Source organism: Aptenodytes patagonicus, chromosome 7, assembly GCF_965638725.1.
Source record: "Aptenodytes patagonicus chromosome 7, bAptPat1.pri.cur, whole genome shotgun sequence".
NCBI lineage: Eukaryota > Metazoa > Chordata > Aves > Sphenisciformes > Spheniscidae > Aptenodytes > Aptenodytes patagonicus.
In genome coordinates, this window is record NC_134955.1 from 53,181,835 (window position 1) to 53,208,546 (window position 26,712).

A 26,712-nucleotide genomic window follows, 5' to 3' on the forward strand; every position below is an offset into this window, starting at 1 on the left:
AGCTTGGATTCCAGACTAATGGTGCCGCAAAGAAGAAAAAAATAAGAGTGCTGGTTTCAGGCAGTGACAACAGAATTTAGTAATATACACAAGCTCAAACTAAAGTTGCAGTAGGAAGAAGGCAAGTGAGAGAGGGAAAGTCTCCAGGCATTATATGCAGGACTAGAGATGTTCTTTCATAGAAACAACCATATCATCACTGCTTCTTTGATACAGTTTAAAAGTGTGGGAAAAGGTACCTATATTCTTCCTCCCATCCTTAGAGCAAGCACAATTTGGCATATTTAAAAGAAGTCAACACACATTAAAAGTGCCATTGTACATTTGTCCTTCACAGAACAAGCTTTAGATCCACATGAGGATTATTATACTTTCTAGATACACACGAACACACATTTATGCATCTCTGAAGATGTGTCACAAGACAATTGTGGCTGCTCCACAATGAACTCACTCACACATGATGGTGATGAATTTTTATGATTATAGTTGAAAAAACAACATATTAATAAAAAATAGCTCAGTCAAGACTGTCAAACTGTCAAAGACCCAAAATGATACAGAAAAAATTAAACTGACATCATAACAAGCATTTTGGATCAGTGGTAATAACTGCATGACAATCATACATAAACGTGAAAGGTGATTGTTTTTTTCACTCAGTCACCTAGGCCTCCTCAATGGGATTTACTTTAGAAATGCATATTTAAAATTATACTCAATTGAGCGTCTAAAACAAATGTTAATTGTCAGCCCCAACATGTCTATGAAACCTGCAAGCGTACATAGGAGTGCTACAGTAGCAGTATGTATTGGAACTCACTAATCACTGGGCAGCAAAAAGGGAGTATGTTACAACAAAAGTAGTTTTTAAGAGTGTTCTAACATTTTAATTGTTTCTATATTTACAATTTGCTGAGCTGTTGTGGTTTATATTCAGTGCTGACAGTAATATGACTGATACAGGGTTTTAATAAACTAAAAATGAATTCACGTCACTTATTGCTCTATAAAGCTGTAGATGGCTACTAGATAGGCTAACTACGCCTGAAGATGTTAAAATTTTATTTCCCTTACCTGACATATCTGCTGAGTCTCCTGTAATGGAAAAGCAGCAGAAAAATAATTAGACCAGAAATAAAATAAGTGCTAAAGAAAATATATGCCACATTTAGTGTAATTTCTTAACACACACCTTGATGTCATCTCTTTGCATTGCAGCAGCACCAATACTGCTTTTAGTGTTAAAGATGAACAATTACTGATAAAAGGCGGTCACATCAGAAATAAAAATTAGTAGAATGAATATATTTTGATTTTCATTTTGAGTTACAACACAAAAATCTAGTTTTGGTGTATGTTAGGTCTCTGCCAAACTAAATAAAAAACGTATTTTACATGTTACTCATATTTTAACAAATTAAGTGGAAAAAAAATGCTGATTGCTATTCTGCTAAGAAGTAATGTTTGAGTCTGATCTTGACAAGTGGCAAATACCCCCAATGTTCTTCTATAGAAGCATTAAGAAATCAGGATTATAAAGGTTCAGGTACTGGGAAATATTACCGAGACACTACATAACCGCATTACAGTTTAAAAATATTGAAAATAATGCTTCTGTAAATCTTTTGAAGATTTAAATCATGATGGTGAAGCTATGTTTGTGTCAGTCATATCAGTAGGAAAAGTAGCAGCATTTAAGTATGTTCTTTATGGAGTATGTACTCATTAACATCTGTTCAGAATCTAAAAATAACTTTTGTTTAAAGATATTTTGCTTCCAGCTCATTTTTCCGATTTCTCTCCTTAAAAAGTTTCTTTTGTACTTTAATTTTTAAGTGTCATCTGCTCCTGATTTGTATGCCTTAATCCACACTACAAAACAGTTAAAATTGTTCTACTGCTAGTTGATGTAGAAATGATTATGAAACAAAAAAGCATTAAAGGTCCTGTGTTTCTTCTTGGGTAAGACGAACACTTAAGAAAATCCATGCAAAGAACAAATTTTCACATTATGCCTACATTCTTCCCATATATTCTATCATATGGAAAGGCACACAGGGCCAGAATAAGAAATACGCTGAAAAAGCAAATTCCTGAAGACAATAGAAGGCCTGTAATTCCTGCAAACGTTTTTTGCAATCAAACCATAGGCAAAAATCTGCTGGTAATTTTTTCCATTTAAATAATTTCCTTTAATGATTTCTTTAAATTGATGTGAGGCAAGAAACTCACAAAGAAATGAAGCTATTTTAGCTAAGCAGTTACTACTATCAATGAGTCAATTTTAATGAGACATGCACATAAAAATTCAAAAGACAGAGGGAAGCAGGTAATAAGCTGACAAACTGACCATATTTAGATGAAACATCTAAAACAAACCTACAGAAAAAAAAGCCATTCTGGCTAAAATTAACTAAGGGTTTTTTTGTATTCTATGCACTAAGGAAAACAATGTGTTTTTGAATCTGCTGAGAAACAATTGAAGGTATGAAAACTGCAATTGGGTTGTAGGACTACAAAAGTTACACTATTCTGCAAAATTTAGAAACAGCAGTATTAGTTCAACTATGCAGATGCACAGTGGGTTTTTTCCTTTTTCTTTTTTTTTTTTTTAAACCTGGTTAGTTCATAGATCAATTTTAATGTTACAATGAAACATGTATATTTCCCCCCTAAATCTGAATTCATCTGTAGGGAAACACTATTAGGGTTTTGGTTCTGCCTAGAATATTACAACTATGTATTATCAAAACACCAAGTAGGTATTATAAATCTGCCTGATGAGATAAAACCTACATAAAGTGACATCTATTTTAAGAATTCTGGGGTTAGTCCATATAGAAGTGAAGGACAGCTCAATTAAGCTTCTTTGGAAGGGCTATGACTCTTTGGAAGGCCTAACACAAGCTGATAGTTAAATAAAACCAGATTGATTTCATGGGGCTTAAGATTTCTAAAAAAATATTTTTTATAACACTCCAAACAAAAGATAAAGTTAATCTTCTTTCATGCCTCAATGTTTTTTGTTCAACTCTATTATATTACACTCAAAGAAACATATAAAGAGGACAGGTAACTGAGTAACACTCATACAAACAAAGATAGCGTAATCAACTATTTTTGTGATTTATCGTGAACTCACAAGGCCCTAATTGCATGCTCTTATGTTAATTTCTTTTTACAAAAATACAAACATACCTACTTGGCCAGTTGCCACTATATTGGTAAACTTGGGGTGCTGATTTACAGTGAGGCACAAAATATCATCATTGTGTTCCTGGTAAAAAGACTGAGAGCCTAAAAAAAAAAAGTCCAACTTTAATTAAAACATTTATACACACACAGACATGGCTAATGTTTCAAACATTTATAATATTTGTTAGAAAACAGCATTATGGTGATGTTGCAGTTTGGAGCTTAAAACCAGGAAACAGAAACTCCTGGTTTTTTATCTCGATTTTAACATATAACACTCAATAACTCTGAACTTTCCCCTCAAGTTTTCTACATCAAGTTGCTTAATATCACAGAAACAAATGGCATTATGTTACTCCTTAAAAGGAGTAAGTTAACCTTAAAAGGTCTAAGTTATCTAAACTAAATTGGTTATTGGGAATGAATGTATGTGATACGGAGGACTGAAAAGTAAGCCAAATAAAAAATAATTAACTTAGTCTTAGAAAAAACATTAAACAACTATAACGACCCCATTGTTCAGCTGTTTTAGTCTGTGATCATTTTAAAAAGCAAATTTCAGAAAACTAATACCAAAATAACCAAATCTTTACTTCCTTCAAAATTCAGTCACCAGGAACATTTCAATATATTTAGTTTGCTTATGCAGCTATTATGAATCATCTCTACAGACTGAATTTTCAGCAACAAATAATAATTTTCCCACATACTTCTGTAAGATTTAAAGCATACCAGTCACTTCATAAACTGTAACTCCATGTGTGTGAAGAAACATTTTTCCTCAAGTGGGTTTTCTCCTACCTGTTGCCACATTATACAAGATCCCAACAGATGCAGTATGATATATTACATCAGCACCATCATTCAAATAGTGCACATTGTTTCTGCAGTCCCTGCCTCGGTACCCAAATACCAGCTCCAAAATTAGGTCCTAAAAAAAGATATTTACATCTATTAGATAATCAAAACCTTAAAGCAATTATGAACTTTACCATCTTTTCCAGGATTTTATTTTTCAAGTATGTCCTTATGCAGTAAAAGAAAAGGAGTTTAACGGTCTCAAACCAACAGAAACTGAGATCCTGCCTTCCCTGTCAGCTTACATTGCTGCTTATTCTTGCCATACACAGTCATGTCATCCTATCATCTCTGTTTGGTGGATGCTGTAGAATATTTATGTGTATACACACAAATACATATACACAGAAAGATACTCATACACATGCATATAAATAAATAAATTACAGTGAGCCAAGAAGAACACAGCTCTTCTGATGCAGAAGATACTAAGAAACAAAGAATGACAAACATTGGTCCACAATTTAATTCCAGCTGGCAATTAAGCAAGCTGAATTACAGCCTAAAACTTCTAGAACACTGATGGCAAAAGGCCATTTATTAAGCTACACCAAACATTTTGTTTCATATCATAGAAAAATATTTCAGCTGACATGAAGAACTGCATTTTTCAAGGTCAGATGAAATTTCCACTTCAGATTAATCAAAAGTGAGTATATTTATTTGCTTTGGCCATGTACTGAAAAAAAAACAGGTGCCGGAGCTAAAGGCATCATTAATAGATTTTTAAAAATTATTATCTTTTTAAAACTGTTAACAATGATGAATTTTAGACAAAGTTTTAAAATAAATTTTAAAATATTTTGCAGTAAAAGATGCTTAGTTTTATTAGTGATAATACACACATTAACAATCCAGTTATCTAAACAGGACATACTGCTTTCTACATACTGCACTTAAAAGGTTTTATTATTACTAAGAATTAAGTTGTGCTCCATTTTGTTTGCAGGAAAAAGTAGTATTAGGCTTTTTGGAGTTTAAAAAAAAGATTCTCCCACTTTTTTTGCTATTTACTCACTATTAAATATTTCCATCTTTGATACATTTAAAATGAAACAATCATTTAGTGTGTACACAAATGTGTCAATTTCTGGCAAAAAAAAAAATCCTAAAAGGAGAGGAAGAGGAGATCAGTGTTTTTCTTACCTCTATAGGTCTCTTTTTTTTCCCAACATTATTTGTCTGAAGTTTCTCAGGCTGTGGCAATGCCCTACTAACTGGTGGTCTGAAATAAAGAACTGTGAATAAGAGAAGGCTGTCCGTCACCCATTCCATACTAACACAGTACCTTCCAACCTGCTACTGCATAAGGAAAACTTACAGCCCTATCCTGCTTAACTGGTATTTCTATACATCTTTAAAAGAAATACCTCCGTCAAAGGGAAAAAAAAAACCCACCTTTGTTTAACATGCTAGGTTTTCCAACAATTCTTCAACAATCCACGAGGTTAATGCAAAAGCTTGTTTTACAATGAATGACCACTGATACAATATTCTTAGCTTTTTCATGCTATATTTTTAAGGTACTTCCATCTTCTCTGTAGCAATTTTTATTGGATAAACTTTAAAGGCTTACCTGATTAATCTCAATACTTGAGAGGATAATTCCTGTTCCCACATGCCTTCAGGAGGCCCTAACTTTTCTTATTTTTGTAATAGTTTGTAAAGAACCCCAGGTACACCTGCCCATCCACTCTTACATCAACCGAAACAAATTATTAATCAATGCTTAGCTGGAAGTAAACCATCACCATGCAAATGCGTGAATATTAGCCATGACATATGTTCCACTGTTCTGAATAGTCCAGATTTAATTAAGAATCTCAACTACATATGTTTGATAAATATCTGTAACTTATCTTTCAGATTATGTTCAACTGTTCATATACAAAGAAACATACAAACAAATACATTTTATTTACCAAAATTATGCAATTATTTCTAGTAATTTGCAGGAGCATTGGTTACTGATTCTATATTTACTGCATATGTGGCCATGAAAAGAAACCAGTAAGTTTGACCCTTAAGAGGAACAATTCATTTAAAAATAAATTCTACGTATAGATTCAATTAAATCCAGATGATTTGATCCAGTAGGCGGTGTGACAAACTAATATCACACATAACGCAACAGGTCAGCTTTCTTTCATACTCCCTTTTTAGTATGAAGTATTTCTAATTCCATCCATGCTCTTGAATGATGACTTTGATGCAAAATAATCACTGTCTTTTCTAAGAACAACAGACTATGATTTGTTTGTACACTGTATATTTTGAACTACAATCGGAAAGTATTTTTTCAGTTATTCAAATAAAATACCATTTTCTGAGCTTTATTCCTCCATTTTCCCTGCCTAATTTTAGTACAATTTACAGATTGATGTCGTATCACCAATCAAAAGATTTGTACATATTATAATGCAAATTATACTGCAACTATAAACTGTGTTCTGAGATACTTCAGTTACTTCCTCTACGCTTAGAAGCCTGTAAAGTACCTATGGAAAAAAAATTTACAAAAGAAAAACAGATGACGGAAAATTTCTGTCTGGTAAAGAAGTCTGTCAGATGCCTGGATCACCCAAACATGATCAAGTTTATTAAAACTGGCTATTGTGTTAGATAGGGCCAGAGGGAGGTACTTGAAATATTTAATTCAGCATCATAAATCTAGATTTTATGAAATGTAAAGTCTTCACAATAGGAAATCCAAATCCAGATCTAAAAAGAAATATTGCTACTTTACACTGGATAGTTAACATAATGAGTCTTTTCACAGGGAGGGAATATGGGCTGCATTAAACAAATTCTTATCAGAGCTAAGTATGAAATAATAATTTAAAGTTAAAAAGAAAATTCAGGGCATCAAGGAAAATAACTAAGGCTCATATTTCATATTCATTCATAAATAAGTGCAAATTAAAACAAAGAACGCTAATTGAAGTATGGAGAAAGACTTTTATAATTTCACAAAGAATGGCAGTCTAACACTTGCTTTTTGCTACTCCAAAATTCTTACTCTTGGAAAACAGACTTCTAATAAACTGGCAGTAAAGGCAAAATCTGGGGACATCTACCATATACAGCAATGCAGGTCAGAAAAGGAGTCCAATGTGGACATGCGCTAAAGGTCTCCTCACTCAGAGACAAAATATTAAAAGATAGCAGCATTTAAATACACTCTTTCAGTCCTGCTTGAAATGCATCTGGTGGGAATGTACTCCCAGACTTCATTCTTGAAGGTTCTCAGTTACAGATCTTTTTTTCCTCTCTGAGATCTTCAGTTAGAAGGAATTCACATACACCTCGAGATAGAAAAGCAAGGCATTTGAATTTCTTTCTCAGTTACAGCCTAGACCTAGCTCACAGCCACAGCATGCTGTCCCTTAGTCTGTGAAGGTGAAAAAGGATTCTCCTAACTTTTGGAAAAGAGGAGGAAAAGCAAATCAAGCATGGTCTGGGCTGCACTTATTATCTACACAAGCATGTTGGCCCGTACAGGAAGCAAGGAATACATCTGATTTCTGTCATCAATCCCAACATCCAATTTCATGACCACTCTTGAATCACTACTGTCTCTCAACCTCTAAGTCTCAAGGTCTTAGACTTGATGCAAAATTCCTAGCCTCCCCAGCTATTTTCTAGGTCCTTTCTTCTCTTCTGTCCTGTCACCAGTGACTCCTAGCATCCTCTCATCTAGCCTGTCACATTACAACAATAGTATCGTTAAGTACAATTAAAATTCTCACTTTTTAATTTAAAAAAATAAAGAAACTACACTTTTATTTAGAAGTTTCTAAATTATCAACAGAAAACACTCCCAGTAGGTCTCAATGTTTATCATATTAAGTATATACGGAGAGGTCATCTAAAGTTTTGCAGAGGAAAAAATCTTTCACCATATTTGTTCTCCACCTTCACAGTAGGTGAGCAATTTCAGTTACAAATACATTGATCAAGAGATAACAGGTATCTCCCAGTGCCATAGAAGCCTTCTTATCACTGTATGCTACTCAAATTGAATCAAATCCAATCCAATCAAGTAAAACTACTGATATGCATGAACAAAAATTGAAAGGCATAGATTTGGTATTGGGAATAGGCTTTCTGAAAGCACATCAGTGATACAGAGAATAAAAACCTGCCTTTATTCATTCAAGTAAATGAGGAGACAGAGAGAAACTAATACAGCCCAGGTGCAACTAAAAGTTGCTGGGGGTGGGGGGTGGAAATCAGACAGCTTCATCAAACATTCGAGGTAAATTTACATTAATCTCTTCTCCCGTAAAGAACAACTTTTTTTTTCCAGTATGTTTTTTGAAATGGCCACACTGACCTCCCAAAATATTAACAAATAAAGCTCTGTTTGGGTTTTGGAGTGGGGTTTTTTTGTTTGTTTTTGCGTATAAGTACTGCTTAAAACTGAACAAATTCTAGTGCTTACAATCTCTGAAGTTAAATGGCAAAATAATAACCAGTTCTCTGCCTGTGCAATCAAAAGTCTTTGAAGAAAGAACAGGGTTAACAAGTTAAATGAATTGCACATACCCATGATTATACATATCCTGTTATTTTATGGCTAAGAATTATAGTTATTGAAATATATCTAATACCTGATTTGTGTAACAAGTTAATGATATTAAGAGTTGCTAACCAATTTTTTTCCTACCTACAGTTTATTACTTTAAATTATAATTAGAGTTCCTTAATTCCTTTGATACCTCCATAATTGCTACTTATTTATTAGATAACTAGGAACACATTTATAAATGCAAGAAGTTCCTTAAAAAAAACTTATACAAAAGCGGTTCCTTAAAAACCACTTACATAATGTTGACTTTAAATCCTTTTTTAAATTAAGCAAACACAACATGCACCTTTCTCTTTTTAAACATGGAAATCAGGAACAATGCTGAAGTGCTGAAAATTGAAAGACTGTACACCAGTGATTCTGTTGGTCATAATCATTAGTTTCCCCAAGAATCAGAGAGGGGGAAAAAAGAGAAACCTATAATAAATAGTATCAATGTTCACTAGTTTTCCACTGTCGTATTACCTCTTCTCTCATCCCATGCCACAGCTATAAAATCAAACAGCAAGTACAGTAGGGAGTATTGCAGAAATGTGAGACTGGCATGCTGTCTGTTGTGCATGCTGCTTCTACTGGCATGTTGTAGAACTCAAAAAGGCTTCTGAAGAAAAAGAAATCCAGCTGTCAATGACATGTCCAAAAGGGCAACAAAGCTGGTGAAGGGTCTAGAGCACAAGTCTTATGAGGAACAGCTGAGGGATCTGGGGTTGTTTAGCCTGGAGGAAAGGAGGCTCAGGGGAGACCTTACAGCTCTCTACAACTACCTGAAAGGAGGTTGTAGCGAGGTAGGTGTTAGTCTCTTCTCCCAAGTAACAAGCGATAGGACAAGAGGAATGGCCTCAAGTTGCGCCAGGGGAGGTTTAGATTGGACGTGAGGAAAAATTTCTTCACCAAAAGGATTGTCAAGCATTGGAACAGGCTGCCCAGGGAAATGGTGGAGTCACCATCCCTGGAGGTATTTAAAAGACATGTAGATGTGGTGCTTAGGGACATGGTTTAGTGGTGGACTTGGCAGTACTAGGTTAAGAGTTGGACTCAATGATCTTAAGGGTCTTTTCCAACCTAAACGATTCTATGATTCTATATTAAGGAAAAAAAAAATAAAATCACAATGCCACCTTACTCAGCTGTGAAACATCAACACCCAAGATATGATTGCCAGCCTACACACACACCAGTAGAAAAAAACGCAAACCTTCTTGAAGAAAGGAAAGTAGAAAAAGACACTCTCCTCTTACAGTTCCAGAGAGCCTTCCTAGCTGAGAGAGAAGCATAATTTCTGATGCTTTTCAGACAGAAAGGAAATCTTTAAATGTAGTTTCCTTTAGATTACACTGCAGCCAGCACACAGAACAAGAATGTCAGATTCTAGATCTAGTAATCTTGCATAAATTTCTCTACTACTTTGAACAGCAGACTAAGAAGCCTATCAGTAACTAATGCCACTCTTAAAAAAAAAAAAAAAAAATCTATGAAAAGTAGCACAAGAGCAAATGAAGATTTCAGATCAAAGAGAGGAGATTACTATGCATTACCGTCAAAAAAACCCACCTGATCTGAAGCAAGAAGTCCAAACTGTAGGGAACTGAGTCCAATTCTCTTAGGACAATTCCTAACAATCTATCCATAAAAGTATTTTTATGCCCATCTCGATTTAGAGTTTCTAAGAAGAAAAAAGGCATTCCCAGAAAGGCTATTATTTAGGAGGAACAGTGCACGTTTATCAGTTGTCAGAGGCTAGTGCTGTTTGACTGCTGTTGCAAAGATACATCAAAATCAGAGACTGAAGGAGGACTGCATAGGCCAGGGGAGATTCAAGGAAATAAAAAGGATACATCTAAAACAGCAGAAGAAATCCCTGTAATTACATATTTGAGGTAAAGAAAATGAAAAGTGGGTTCAACAGGTTTTTCCCTGAAAAAAAAACCAAAACACAACACCAAACCACCAAAACTAAGCTTAATAGCAGTAGGAAACTTGATGACCATAGGTCATCCAGACAGCTCTGGAGTAGAAGTGAGTGACTATGCTGGTGCTGAGCAGGCAGGCAGCATGCCAAGTGCTGTAGGCTCCATCACTGGTGGTCAGTCCTGCTTTACAGATGGGGTAGGGGAAGATGGAGCAAAACTGCCCAATCCACCTCTTGCCCAGTCCTGCATGCTTCCAAATACGTTATATTTTTAATTTCTGATTTGTCATGGACAATCCAGCAACAGTCTTATTACTGTTGCTCTGGAAGTTGATAAAACACAGCATAAAGAGCCCTTCTTCCACTCATCACCCTTGCATTTGACACAGAGCACTCAAACTCATTTCTCCTCCCCCCCCCGCCCCCCCCTTTCATTTATGTACCTGAAAGAGAGAGGAAAAAGTGAGTTAGAGAAAAAAGGCAGAACAATTAAATAGAGCAGGAGAGCATATCTAAAGTTTCATGAAAGCAGTAAAAACTGAAAGGACATGGTGCCAGCACAGGTGTATGTTACTGGAACTGAACTGACTGGAAGTGAAGATTTCTCTGCTGCTTGGATCTAGAATGTGGCATTTTTGTAACATTTGCCATCTGCTAATCCCTTGTTATAGAATGGGAGAAGAGGTAGAACAATCTCACGTTATACAACCACTTGAAAAGACCATCTATATACTTAAAGGCTGTACAGGTAAACAGATACAAATATAGGTTGATATCCATCCTTAGCCATTCATTAAAGTACATTTATATTCGTACATTACCACACAAAAGAATAAAGTGATTGTATATTGGTCAATAAAACTGGACTTGACAATTTACAGTTAGCTGTATTATCTCACTGGTCACCTGAACAATTTATACAAGTACTTATCTATGAAAGACTAACTCTATATTGATTCAGAGCAGTGGAACTGGAATGCAAATTACAAGCACGTATGTATTTTTTCCCCATTAAGTTTCAAGATGAAAACTGGTGCATTTAAAAGTAGGAATGTTGAAGGACACCAGAATACATTTTCCAAGTGCTTTTTTTAAAGGTGCGAAAGCTGAAGATATTTTTCATTTGGTATTTAATGTGCAGGAAAGCAACTAATGGCATATACAACACACAGTGGTCATATACCTGCATGTATAACTAGCTGCATGCTCAAAAACTGTGTGCCAAAGATGGGAAGGAGAGCATGAATAACATTTTGGGGTGAATGCACATATGGATGGGGTCAGTTTGAACATGTGGAAGGAGAGTTCCAGCCATCTATCATAGGGGAAATAAATAACAATATTGGCACTTTTTCAACGTGAAAATAGAATCGGTATATATATTTTAATATTTGTTATGAGACCATAAAAATGGAATACAAGCATTTTGAAGTAGTTTGTGAGACAAAGAAATCCCTTTTTCATAGTTTTAGACATAGTTTCAATATTATTGATACTGCTACCCATGTTGTCTTGTATGATGCTGTATTTCACTCCCTATTTTTATTATTGATACTGAGTTTGTAAACTTATTAACAGAACAAGGGATGGTCGTCTGTGGTCAATATAAACTGCCATCAAATCTTTGAGTTCCATGGTAACTTATGACAGTGTCAATTACAATATTTATTTCTCTTTTAAAAATCCAAGTGTTATTTTGGTCCTGATTTCATAGAGCAAATTATAGCTGTTGGTACAAAAGAAAAAATCCCTTCCTGGGAGGGTCACCATAGCTGCACCTCGTACCTTGGGGGACTTGCAGAGAACTTAGCCGTTGACTTTGCACTAGCCTTCAGCATGCAGCAACTTCCACTGCCCTGCTCAAAAGGTATTGGCAAGCATGAAGTAGAGAATTAATTTTAAAAGTAAGGAGGAGTTTTTTCCATTCACTCTTGGTAAGATTTTCAAAGTCACTTGTGAAACTTTAGAGGTCCGATTTCCATTAGAAGACAATGAAACCTGGTAGTTTTTAAATACTGCTTCTTGACAATGATTAGTCATAATTATTTTCATGTGTCCTATGAGTAGTAAGTGCCATTTTGTACGCACTAATGTGGATATACGTAATCTAATACTAATAATTTAGCAACATGTACAGCTTGACATCTCAGGTGAGATTGTCTCATCAAATGTAAAACAATCCACCTTTGAGGTGGACAGCTGTCCACTAGGGACTGGAGAGAGTGCTAATCTCTGTATTTTAATAAATATTACTGAAAAATACTATTTGTAAAATGTAGGCAAGTTTAATGGTCCATGTTGTTAATTTTATATTGGTAGGTAAATAAATATCTAGCTTATTGTATGGAACAGAACTACAATGAATACATATAAATTTAAAATTTGTAATATAGCAATATTCTGAAGAGTGATGGGTGCATGGTATAGCACCCAACATGACAGATGGCTTTTCAAGGAAAGTGGGAGACGACAGTAAAATACGGACTAGATAGCAAAATAAAAGCATTACCTGGAACCTCTTTTCAGCAGCAGGTGGGAAAGAGAAAAGGATTACTTATACAAGTTTTGCTGAAAGCTAGGTGTCAGTGAATTATTCATAGAAATAATTATTATTGACTTTCTGGTTTGTTTATTTCTTTTTACAACAAGGGAATTATTCACAACTTCATAGATTATGTAAATCTATCATTTGTACAGAAAACTCCCATTCACTTAAATGGGAATTATGAACATGTGTTGGCATGAGAATATAATTCTTTGGAATGATTCCTACTGTAAACAGAGAAAGAAAGCAGAAGCAGACCCAAAAACCTCTGAAGTACATCAAGTGTTTAAAGAGTTGGCAAACACAACACTGGAATTACTCAAAGAAAGGTTTTGCAGGTTTAACTTCCCAAAATGAGCTGATGGATAGAACAGTCAACTCACTATTAAAGACAGATGTTCAAGTTCACTCATAAAAATACTTTCAGTTATACTAAAATACAATCATCTCAGCTAGTCAAAATGTGTGGGATACTGAGCACTGCTGCTATATACTGTTTTTTCATGATTATTTAATTCAGTTTATGTTGACTGAAGATATTTGGGCATCTGTTTCACAAATTTGTTGCACTGAAAGGGTTTTCCCCGTCACGTATGATGCATACTCCTATACTTTGACTAGCAAAAAATCATTATTAACCATCAGAATATATGGGCATGTACAGATTATTTTCTAATATTGGTACTATGCATGAGCACCTTTCATTAGTCTGATTAGCAGGTAGACTTTCTTTGTTTTGATTTGCTTTTCTTTTAAGAACTACCAACCAATTCCACTGCAGCAAAGACACTAGTTATCAGTCCTTTTCACTTATAGGTGAAGCAAAAATAATTTTTCTCTCACCTGTTAGGGAAAACTTTCCAGAAAATTAAGAAAACAGTGTTACCAACTTACAAATGTTTTGGTTTTTTTTTCACCCAATGAAAATAATCTGTTTTACTGAATCCCTTCTAAGTAGTTCCAACTTTATTCTGCAATGCAGGACTGATGCACTATTTCTTCATACAGGAAACAGCTAAACCTTTTCTCCCAATAAAATTCAAATGCATCTTAAACAGGTTTTACAGTCAATTACATGCAATTCTTCAAGGACTACAGAATTCAAATATCTTCAGATATTTTTCAGAATAAGCACCACGCAGGGGAAAGGAGAGTTTCTCCAAGAATGGAGCACAGTTTTCTCTTACAATTTTCCAGAGTACACTGAACCAAACGTTCATATAGTCAGAGGAAAATGTTTAGCTTTCATTTGGCAGTTTCAATTCTTTAATCTCCAATTCTACTTTTTCAATCTCATGATTTAAGTATGGAACAAGATTTTCCACATGGACCACATGTGACAGATCTAATTATTAGCTGGTAAATATTTACATATATGGAGACATGATAGGATGCCTAATTTATGAAATCTGCCTTGTATCAAAGGCTTTTGTGCTGTCTTCATCACTGAAATATGCAAGACTTATTTGCAGCTGTATTCAACCTATCTAGCAATATGCCTGTGTTTCAGTTACCCTTTTCTTGAGGTCTTCGATAAATGCATATTTTGTCCACATAACTACTTAGGTTCTGTTGATAAAGTCCGTTTACACAGATCATAACCCAACTACAAATCTTGCAACCCTCATCACTGGGCCATGCAATCATTCCTCTAGACATGTCTTTCCTGGTCATATCTGATTATTTTAGTTGCAAAATGAATAGGTTTTTTTTCCTTGCATTCAAAACTGGAGATGATTTGGTAAACCTTGATACTTTGGTAATTGGCTTTTTGATTTCCTCAAAGATGTAAGTTAACTCAGCTTTGGGAGAAAAAAATCATTACCTCAAACTGGTAAAGGGAGACCATTCCTTTCCATAATGTCGTTCTAGTCTATCACTAGTGCTCAGAGACACAGTAATACAAGTAACTAATGATAATCTTGCTTTTGAAGAATGAAATCTCCAGAAATCTCAGGGTTTTCAATCTCAAGGTTAATGCCCTGCACTAATGTACATTCCAATGTTCAGAAACCGATTCACAGAAAGGTTAGCTTCAAAAAGCCCTGCTTTCTTTCTAAAACTGCTAAAAAAAAGAAGTTAAATTTAAATGTAAACTTTCCTGTAATCTACTTTATTCTGCAAACAGGGTGAACAGAGAGAGGGAAGAAGCTGCTAATAGAAAGTCCCTTGCTATAGTTTTTCATTTTGATTCCTGGTTTCTCCCCCCTCCCAAATCACACAAGCTGACAGAGCGAAACGAGAGGATAAAGCTGATTTTTTACAAAAAGAACTTTGGAATTTGTGCTATTTACGTTCATATCACAAGTCACCAGACTGGCAAGCAGAAAAATCTAATTGCATTCCGTCCATTTATCCGAAACATATGGAAGATGTTTGTATAAAATCTCTGACTTTCAGTGGCAATTACAAGGTGATAATTGTGAGGTTCAGATACAGGAAGACACATTTGAGTAGCTTCCTCCCTCTCTCACCCTCTTGGAAGTACAATTTAGGTTTATTCACTGTCTGTATCAGGTAAAAAAAAATTCTTCACTTCTGGATCAGTAAAGGACTAGTTTGTAAATAGTTTGTTAGTTCCCTTCCCATTATGAATACACAAGGATCTAAAATAGGTTATGTATTTTTGCATATGTCCTTCCACACACAAAAAAATCCTCAAGACAAAAAAACCAAACCAAACCAAACAAAAAACAAACGGAAGCAATTCTGCCCGACTGCCTGTTTTTTAATTGCATCTGGGAGTGAATGCAGAGCATCTAAAGAATTTTCAAAAGATATAAAACACTGTGATCTTCTCATACAAGAGATCTGAGCACGTGGACTGAGTAATGATATGTACTAAGAAAACAGGATAGTGATGACTAAGAGAGACACTCTTTCAGAGGTTTTAGTTGCTTGCAAATCTTTAGTATGGTAAATTTATGGTGAAAAATCAAACCAGAATTCCTGGTTGTTTAGTTTTGAGAACTCTTGGTACAGCCATTCTTATCTAAGGTACATTAATGACAGCATCCTCCCTTTGACAGTGACAAATAGTGAACACTTCAGGGAGTATAAGAACAGAATAAGAATGCAGTGATATTCTCCAGATTCTTCTCCCAACCTCCAGTTATTTGCAGTTCAGGGAGTAGCTGAGCCAGAAGTGTTTTCAAAATTATCCATCCATGATGGATTTTTCTTCCGAGCAATTTACCTACCACAAAAACATACTAGGAAAGAACTTTTAGTAAAGGATAGAAACAGTTTTCCAATTTATTTTGTGCTGCTGAATATCCATAAAGCTATTACACAATCACATTAGACACACAGTAGACATCTTTTCACATAAAAATATTTTTTAAATATTATTATTCAGAAATCATAAATAATTCAAACTGTAGACATAAGTGCTGCCTCACAGCCAATGTCACTTTGTGTTTTCAACAGAAGTTAAAATAAGCATTCCAATGTCAATGATACATTATGGTAATTTTACTACTAGAGAATAGCATAGTATTAGTAGAGGTGGCCTTAAACTACACTGCAAGCAGACCTTAAACTGATTGAATCTGAATGAAATCTTGAGTTCTAGCATCCATAAGTTTTGCAAAAAACGTGCCTGAAATTTAAGGCTTCAACATAATTCTATTCAGCATATCAACTTTTACAGCACTAGCATCTCTTATTTTCAAAAAATACCTGTCCCACTAACTTCTAAAAGAAAGCTAAAAGTAACAGTCAGACTTATTAACTCTAGCCAACTGTCTGCTGATTTTTTTCAAATCATTATATCATGTAATGAAGTAATGCTGATTTAAGACTTGGAAAGAAAGTCTCTAAAGCAATCTTTTTTAATTTCAAAACTTCCAATAAAATGAGAATTCCTGTATGGGAACCTCCAAGAGCAATAAAAATAATTGTTTTTAAATACACAATCAAAAGCAAGCTGAAATAGCTTTGAAGCTAACGCAGTCTTGTAGGTCTCCCATTTACATTTTTCCTCACTGTCCCAAAACAAAGACTGAACAGTACCACTGCCATGCTACCCTTTTCCCTTCATTCTCAGCATCAGTGGGCCATATTAGAATGACTTACTGCCAGCTGTATTCTTTTATAGCTTGCATCTTCTGGTCATGTGTGCTGTCTAGTACTAGAGCCCACCAATCAAGTTGCTTTTTAATTATGGGAACTATACAATAAAACTGCAAATGGTTAAGCCTGAAAGTTGGGGCTTTGTGTGCAGCAAACTATTTCTTCCATTCATCTCTAAATCCTTCTTTTAAACATGTATTGTTTTCTTCTTCAACTGTCTCAAGCAGTAGATAAAACAGACCATTTAAAGCTTCAAAAATATTTACCTTATTATTTTCTTTTGAATACTGAATTGCTTAGATAAGATTGTTAAAAAAAAAAAGTCCCAGAAAAAGTGGAGAAAATCATGTTTGTCCTGAAGGAAAAAAATAAAGGCAGTGCTGCCTAGAAATATGAGTTGATGCAACTCACATCTCAAGTTAATGTGTTAGCCATAAAAATGATTAAGACACAGAAATGTCCACTGCTCCTAGTAAAACTGTGCTGTTGCAAAGGGGAAAACAATTTTTTTTTTAAATTCTGCTATTGCAAGTTAAAAAAAAAAAAAAAAGTAATTTATGAGCAAAACCAGAAAATTGAGAACAGGACACTACCTCTGTTGGAGAACAAAAATAATTCTTTGTTCAGATTCATGTTCTGGGAATTGCATTTATATTTTCAATTAAGGGTCACCGGAAGAAAACGATTATGCTATACCAAAAGCAGAATCCCACGTTCCATACTTCACAGAGAAGCTACCTACCCACCAGACTGCAGTGTTTTGCAGCCTCTTTTGCTTATTCTCCCTTTCTGACCCTAGGGATTCTTCCATTCCTTTCTGCAGAGCTTTAGCAAAAAGGAGGGACACTGTTTCGACCCACCTGGTCATGTGTATTTGAATTTTTGACAGACTAAATGGCCTAAACCTGTGATTTCCTACATCATCCTACTACTTACAACATAAAAGGTGAGATCAACTTAACCCTTCTAATAGTATTAGAATCAGAATAATTCTAGTGAATCAATTTTTGGTACCCAGTTGAGTAATTTCTGACTCTATATTCAGGCCACGGTCTCGGAATACAACTCCTGGCCTCGCAGATGTGCTTTTGTGAGAAGTAGGAAAGAGATGAGATTTCAGGTATGCTTCTTCCTTTAGTGTTCTCCTATTGTTTATCTCATTTAATACTCTGGATACTAAAAATCATATTCCTTCTATATAGAGGTAACTTCACTACTCAGCTAGGGTTTATGAATTCCACCACTTCAGCTGTCAGGTACAACAATCTTAAGTAGTAACTACATTTTTGGTATGGTCTTTGAAGTCTTTATACATAACATTAGAGTTCAATTATCTGGTAGTGTTTATCTCCATCTTCTCTCACAGCGAATTAAACTCTTCCTACACTCAACAGTAAAAGAGGTGCAGATACTTTCTGATAAGGAATCTCCTTTATACACAAAGTCAAAATTACTTGAAAGACATTCTCAGAAGCACATTACACTGGTGTGTACCTGTGATCCTGAGAATACACGGATTCCAATAAAGTGTTACTACAAGAAATGTATCTCTTCTAATGTTTGGCAGTCAATATAATAAGCCTACGCATAACATTGAATGCCACAGATGTACTACCCACACTCTGAGCAGTACACCCAAATACCCTGTAAATGAACAAACACAGAAGAAAAGTCTGCGTAAGTTATACAAGCTCTATATAACTTATACAGAAACACTGACTTTACAGATACACATTTTTTTAAAAGCCTAAAACCAGAATTAATTTGATAAAGGTTGTTAGTGGTATGATCTAAAATTTAGATGAAGACAGTGGCTTTCTTGATTACATCAAGTTGTCTGCAGAAGCATACACAGAGATTAACAAAATTCTATCATCTGTCACCACAGGGATGTGATTTCATTGTGGAAACAGGGTCCAGGTAGGTACGACAGGGGTTCTCCTTTCTTAACCAGTGTAGGTCCAAGTGTCCTGGCAGCTCAGTCTACAAGTCTGAAGGGGGGCCTACAGCCTAAGGATTCATTGTGCTACAACGTGTGTTTTTGAGTATGCGTATATTCTAAAGAGAGTATGTGCAAAAATCCATTATCTAATGCAGACACCTAAGCTAGCGACTCTGCGTATCATACTAATGCTATGTGGACCTAGCAGCTCAGATCCTTAAGTAGTATAGGATAGGTGCAATGTTAAAATGCTGCAGCCGAGTCAAGAAAGCTTCCCTCGTCCCTGAAGCTCCAGGTCCTGCACTTTGGCCACAACAACCCCATGCAATGCTACAGGCTTGGGGAAGAGTGGCTGGAAAGCTGCCCAAAGGAAAAGGACCTGGGGGTGCTGGTTGACAGCCGGCTGAATATGAGCCGGCAGTGTGCCCAGGTGGCCAAGAAGGCCAATGGCATCCTGGCCTGTATCAGAAATAGTGTGGCCAGTAGGAGTAGGGAAGTGATCATGCCCCTGTACTTGGCACTGGTGAGGCCGCACCTCAAATACTGTGTTCAGTTTTGGGCCCCTCACTACAAGAAGGACGTTGAGGTGCTGGAGCGTGTCCAGAGAAGGGCAACGAGGCTGGTGAGGGGTCTGGAGAACAAGTCCTATGAGGAGCAGCTGAGGGAACCAGGGTTGTTTAGCCTGGAGAAAAGGAGGCTGAGGGGAGACCTCATCGCTCTCTACAACTACCTGAAAGGAGGTTGTAGCGAGGTGGGTGTCGGTCTCTTCTCCCAAGTAACTAGTGATAGGACGAGAGGAAATGGCCTCAAGTTGCGCCAGGGGAGGTTTAGATTGGACGTGAGGAAAAATTTCTTTACTGAAAGAGTGGTTAAACATTGGAACAGGCTGCCCAGGGAAGTGGTTGAGTCACCATCCCTGGAAGTATTTAAAAGACGTGTAGATGCAGCAACTTAGGGACATGGTTTAGTGGGCATGGTGGTGTTGGGTTGACGGTTGGACTCGATGATCTTAGAGGTCTTTTCCAACCTTAATGATTCTATGATTAGCTCCAACACGGTGGTGCAGACGTGGTGATACTGCTTGTATAGCCACTTCAGACACCTCTGCAACGTGCTCCCTGCACTTTTTATTCCATGTTGGACCTCTGCACCAACACTGTGATACAGTCTTACAGAAGTCCACAAGTAGTTAGGCGAGCTCTCTGACTATAGCTACTTAAGTCAAGCTGTTCCTTAGCCAATCCAAAGTATTGAGGAAAAGAGGATGAGATTTGATCACCTCCTCCCAAATACTCTATTTAGCACCCACTCATGTCTACTCAGACTGAGAACCGGGCTTATTCTTTGTCCCTTATCCCTTTTCTACCCATTGACAAGCTACTATTTAATAACAGAGTTAAAGCCTTCACTTCTATTTCAAAGTATAACTACCTTCCCAAGCAGCTTAAGTTATTAAAATGCATTTGATCCTGGACTTTGTGTGAATGAACTTACCTCACTACCCCCTGCCTTCATAGGAAGCAAAAGGAAAAGGGAAATAAAAATAAAATAAAAATTAGTATCTATCTATGAAAGTAGACTTACTAAAACATTTACCCATTTTACACAATATTAACTTCAGCAGAAGTTAAAATGCATACAGTAACCACATTCTGGTTTTGTTCTTCACAAAAACTTGTCTTTGAAGTTTTAGGGCCACAAACTTTTAAACAATGGACACAATGGAATCCTTTCATGAACTTTCATGCATTGTGAACCAGAACCTAGTTACCTCACTACAGAATTAATTTTATTTAATATTTTATTTAAAACCGGAAAACACAACTCTCTCAGCTTCCAGAAGCAATTATTGAAAGAAATACAAGAGGTTTACAATTTCATTTAAAAAAAAAATCTTTAATCACAGCTTTCATTAACAAGAGTAAATATAAATCCAAAATGTCAATACCATGCACATTATTTCTTTTTGATTTCCACATCAAATACATCTAATTAATAAACAGAAAGACCATTTTTCATTTTAAATGCAAGATGGGGAGCCCCAGCTTTATATGCAGGCATCCATTCTCTCCTTCAGCAACACAACTTGAAAACAAATGATGACACCAAAACTCCCACAAACATCAGCTCCATTTCTCAACAAGGGCATCACAGATCTGTCAGCTTCACTGCAGAAAGAGGCATGTGTATCATAACAGAACTCTTCACATTCCTGCAGGAAGTTTCCAATCTGCTATTTCTCTACATCCTCACTCCTAATTATACTGTGTTGTGTTTTCCTCACTTCCCTCTAATATTAGCGTTCCTCAATCGCCACTGTATCGTGTTAGGAATCCCTCTTTCCTTTTTCCTCACATACACTGTCCACACCGATTTTGCTGACAACAAACAACAACTTTCAGGGTCCTGTACTCAGCTGCAGATTCTACAACAGATTACGTTCTAGTGGTTATAAATTCTTTTTCTTATTTCACATCTACTTTACTTGCTGGTCTTATTCTACTTTGCTCCCCACCCCCTTCTCTTCTAAAGCATACGATAGTGAACCAAGCAATCAACTAACACCACAAAGCAATCATTTTCCAAGATTCATTAATAGAAACTGCAGAACCACTGTGGACAGAATTTTTCAAAGAAAGGTAGAAGTTATCTGGAGACAGAAACAATGCAAGCAGAAATTACAGCTGAATTAGTCAGATTAGTTTGTTGGCAAAAACAAACAACTGAAAGCTGTCTTTCAATAAAACAATTGTACAGGTTCATGCCTATAATGCCATCAATAGATACCACTCGGTATTTAAGTTTCAAAAAGAACATATTATCAAACACCACCAAACAAGTCAAGTGGCTCAAGAAACTCCCCAAACATAATAATATATATATATATCATTTACAGTCTTTCGTGCTCTCTGAAAAAGTTACAGCCTAGTCGTTAGGCAAGAATTTTCTTAAGGGTTTTTTTTTTCCCTCCAAAGAAATATTTCCACTCTTTTTATACATACCCTTTTAAGTTGCATATATTTTCCAATATAATTATGTTTGCCTATTAATCATCTTTTCAGATTGCTTTCTTGGCTAGAACTGTAATTTAGCAATTACCTTTCATCTAAGGTTGGCTCCTTTTGTTGCAGATGAGGCTTAATTCCAAACATTGGTCTAATGTTTGTTGATAAGGCTTTGATGGTGTAATTAATTTCATTTTCCCTTGTCACATCACTGTCATAACCTAACAAAATCAGAGTGAACAGTATAAAACCAAAATAAGAGACCAGACAAAGAAAATTAAATCATAATTTGTGCAGCTTTCAACAAAGTACTGGACTACAAGAACAATTATACCATGTATTATTAGTAACATAAATACATAACAGAAAGAAAGCAGCTGGGAATAATGAACTTTGTTAATAAAAGACATTCTAAGAAAAAAATTCTCTACAGTATCTTTGTGGAAAAAATGATTAACAAAGATTCAAGGGACATTCAAAGCTACCTCATTTCTGCTTGGTTGGCCTTAACTCAGGGTCACTGTTAACAAAGGACCTTGCTACATGACACCTGCTGTTAAGTTCTGGAAGATTTAGCACCAGGTTGTTCTCAGTTTCAGGATCCATCCATTAGGATGGAATCTATAGGTCTGCACAGGGTTCCTACATAATGCTTAGGGACTGTCAGGCATATCAAGATGATGTTTACTATAGTAAACATGGCAAAAAGGCTAAATAGCGACAGTGTTGTTACTTAGTCTCCATTTTTTTCAAAGATCAAGACTACTAATGCCAATTTTATGAATAGCTCTTAACTCTAACTGAAATTAATAGCACCTGATGAAGAGAAACTTTTGTGGAAAAAGATGTCAATGTCTTTTCTTGTAAAGCTTAACAGACCTCTCTTTTAGAGTATTTTTGAACACATAGCTTAAAAAGGGTTCTGTGTAAAGCACCAGAGCCTAGGGAAGGTTATTGGGCAAAGATGTGCTAACAGGTCACAGGCAGAAGCTGAACAAAAACTCTGAAGATTGCAATTTTTTATTCAGAAAGCTAAAGTTGACCAAGTGCTCCTGTAGGCAATTGAATTATTTGCGGATGTAATCTTCAATATTTTTAAGCAGAAAGACAGTGCATAAAAATTCTTCTCCAATGAATGTTTAATATGCCTCTAATATTTAAAGTGTCTCTTTGGTCATTCAACAGTTTTTAGTGAAAAGTGAAGTTAATTTATTCCACAGAACTATTTAAAGAGTAGCAGTGATAGTTTAAAAATGCTTGAAGACTGAAGAATTGACAAAGAGGAAAAATTGCACTTGGGAGCAGAAAGAACAAGTTTGGAGGCTCCTGAACCCTTGGAATTATAACATGAAGAGGAACACATTAAGTATGTGTAACCAACAGAAGTTAATTCTACAAAAGGTAATTAACACTTTATAACTACTGATATTATGATCTTGCAATAGATTGTTCCATATATAAACATCAGTCTACCTCAGTCTACTATGCTTTCACGTTATGGAAACAGATGCTGTAACATCAAGATAACAATGATCTCACATTATACAGATTTCAACATAATTCCATTAGAATCTAAACTGTGATTAATGTATTTTTCTATATAGATTTTTGGAAGTTACCTATAGTTGGCACTTAATATTTTTTCATTTAAAAGATGTCAAGAGTCTTTTTATATACTCTGACTCAAAGCAGTAAGTCAAACACTTCCTTATCATTTTCTTCACAACAGTTTATCAGTCCTTTCCCCAAAAAGAAATTTTATTTAAATTTTTGACACGTCTTCACTATTTAAGATTAAAAATCATATATAAAAATTATTTCTAAATTAGCAGTTTTCCATTAATGAAGTCTTCTTGAGATAGCATAACCCAGCTAGTTTTATAAATTATTACTGACCTCCATCTTCTTCAGAATCTAGATCAGACTCTTCACTGTCACACTGCCTGCTATCCCGATGTCCTTCCATCTCGTAAGTCCACAGCATTAAAGAGGTGTCTGCTCCTCCAACAGTGACCAACAAACTGTCGTCATAGGTCCAACGGACGTTTGTTACATGTGTACTGTGAGCAACATACCTCTTAAATTTTCCAAACTTTCCCTAAGAAGGGAGAAGAAAAGGCACAGATCAAGTTTAATGAGTCTGCTAGATAAAACTGAAATGAGTTGCCAGCGCACAACAACATGTTCTTAACTTCTTTACAGTTTATGCTTCAGCTGTTTTGCATTTGTATGTATCACATGATTTGCCAAGTTCCTCTCCTACAGCAACTTCATGAAATGTTAACCATATTTCCATACCAAGCATGCAAGAATTTGTTTATAAACAGATTCCAGCAATAAACACTGGATCGTTCTTCCTAAGAGAGAAAATAATCGACAGATTAAGAATGAAATGCACATAGAATATTTTGAGTCAATACTTGTGCATTGTTACCATTCTTAGCATGGCAAAATATTTAAAATTGAAGACATGTTTACTGACAAATACACAGGAAAACTAGAAAGGCTTTAGAAGAGCAGTAAAAATATAATGTGCTTCTGGAATGGCTTTTCTATGATGCATGATTAAATAATATTAAAGTGCTTCATCTTAGAGAAAAATGACTGAGGTTGGACAGAATGAAGGTGTATAAAATCACGAGTGAAATGAAGGTGAGGTGAAAATGAAGGTGAGTGAAATGTTCTCTGTCTTCCAAAACAAGAGCTTAAGGGTCTAAAAACGACACTGAAAAATCACACAGAGGATATTAATGCCTAAGATATTATTAGACAGTGCCTGTCCCATTCCCATTCTTACAGTTTTTCCTATGCATTTGCCACTGTCAGTGATAGGACACTACACGAGATGGCTCTTTAGTCTGACCTGGAATGGTCATTCTTACTAACTGAAAGTTTAATGCATTGCAAATTGCAGTGTAATATTGAATGCCTTCTTTGATCATAAGGACAAAAGTATAAAAGCACTATTTCGTTCTGAGTGATGAATTTTTACAGTTTTGAAAAGGCAGTTTTATTAATCAATCTTCTCCACGAATATCTGAAAATTACTTACTTTAGCAGGGTATCGAAACAGTTTCACAAATCCAAAATCATCTCCTGTGGCTAATATTTTACTATCACTAGTGAGGCATGAAGCAGTTACATCTGTGACTTCACCAATTATTGGCCAGATTCCTTCACAGCAAGAGCCCAAAACACTTGTCCATGATGCCCAGCCAATCTTTTCTACCTACAAAAACAACCTGTTTGAGACAGAGCATGCTTCTTCCCAGGCAGTTTTCTTCCATATCTGATTTCAAGAAAGTCCTTGCACTGAAAGATACGTCACATCTAAAAGATAGTATTTTAACATATTAACCACTTATTTTCTGACTATTCAGGATTTCATTCGAGACCCTTAATTTTACCTCTGTTAACTTCCAGTTCCAAAACCTCTAGAAGTATTTAAAAAATTTTGACCTTACCTGCCCTTCCAGGCTAGAGAAAACAAATCACATTTTTCAACACTGCCTTTCAATGTCATAGAAAATATTATTTGAAAATTATCCATTTTCACTCTCTGCGCTATGACAATGCTCTATGCCTGGGAAAACGAATCAATACTATAGCTACAATATATTACATTTGCCTATGTACATTATGTATACTATATTGCATTGTTATGTAAAGATAGGCATGAGGTCTTCCACAGCAAGGTTAGGGCTAGTAATCTGCAATAGGTTTTCAAAGGTGTTTAGGTACCAGAAGAGGCATACAGAAGTCCAGTGAGATTTTCATGAGCACTTAAGTCAGCCAAACGTCTTTTTCTTAAGAGACAAATGTGATATCCCCTATGTATTTTATCATTCTGACGTTATCTAATTGAACAGGCTGCAGAAAAGGATAAAGGACAGCAAATGCCTAAACTGAAGCTTTTTCAACAGGCCAGTTAAAATTATAGTTTTATACATCATTCCTGCTTATGTGGTATAGATGGTTGTATCATAACTCTAATTTGCAAACAAGTTAAGAAGGCAGTCTATTTCCTCACCTCCAAACTAGGAATTGTCTGTTTTTTCCCACGAGGAGCTTCAAAGAACAACTGCTCTTTAGCACCAGTGTTGACTTGCAAGAGCTTCCCTATAAAACATATTACATATTGTATATTAACATTAAACAGAAGATTCCATTTTACCAAAAAGTTATTTTGAAATTTTTGTTGCTAACAGCATTACACAAAATATTTGTTTCCATTGGAAAACGTTGCATACATAAACAGCGGATCTGGAAGTATGGGCTTCTGAAGATCTGAGTCCTTTTACCCCTTAAATTCACAGTCCTTCTTCCTCTCTTTGAAAACTGTAATAATGCATGACTTTTCTCTCCTGTTCATGGTTGTCCCATCAGACGGTAGACAAAATGTACTGGGTCTAATTCAGAGCTTGTTTGTGACAACTGGCTGACCAGCATACATGTGCTCTTGGGATTGAGAAACACATATTCTGCCTGGCCAATGGCTGCTTCCAAGCAGCTGACTTCTGCTTGCCTTTATACTACTTCTGAGGGAAATTCTCATTAATGTTTTTATTCTCTTCCTGTTTTCAAAATTCT

General features: G+C 35.6%; 1 protein-coding gene across 1 annotated transcript in view; it reads right to left on the minus strand.

The window, feature by feature from the left end:
• Positions 1-26,712, minus strand: part of EML5 (EMAP like 5) — a 116,431-nt gene that overhangs the window by 15,508 nt on the left and 74,211 nt on the right. The window contains exons 24-32 of the mRNA XM_076345251.1: positions 26,153-26,241; positions 25,175-25,351; positions 24,019-24,220; positions 22,217-22,343; positions 20,612-20,626; positions 13,066-13,074; positions 5,203-5,281; positions 4,000-4,129; positions 3,202-3,300 (exon numbers count right to left, since the gene is read on the minus strand). Of these exons, the coding sequence (XP_076201366.1) occupies positions 3,202-3,300; positions 4,000-4,129; positions 5,203-5,281; positions 13,066-13,074; positions 20,612-20,626; positions 22,217-22,343; positions 24,019-24,220; positions 25,175-25,351; positions 26,153-26,241 (927 nt within the window). The remainder of the gene's footprint in view (positions 1-3,201; positions 3,301-3,999; positions 4,130-5,202; positions 5,282-13,065; positions 13,075-20,611; positions 20,627-22,216; positions 22,344-24,018; positions 24,221-25,174; positions 25,352-26,152; positions 26,242-26,712) is intronic.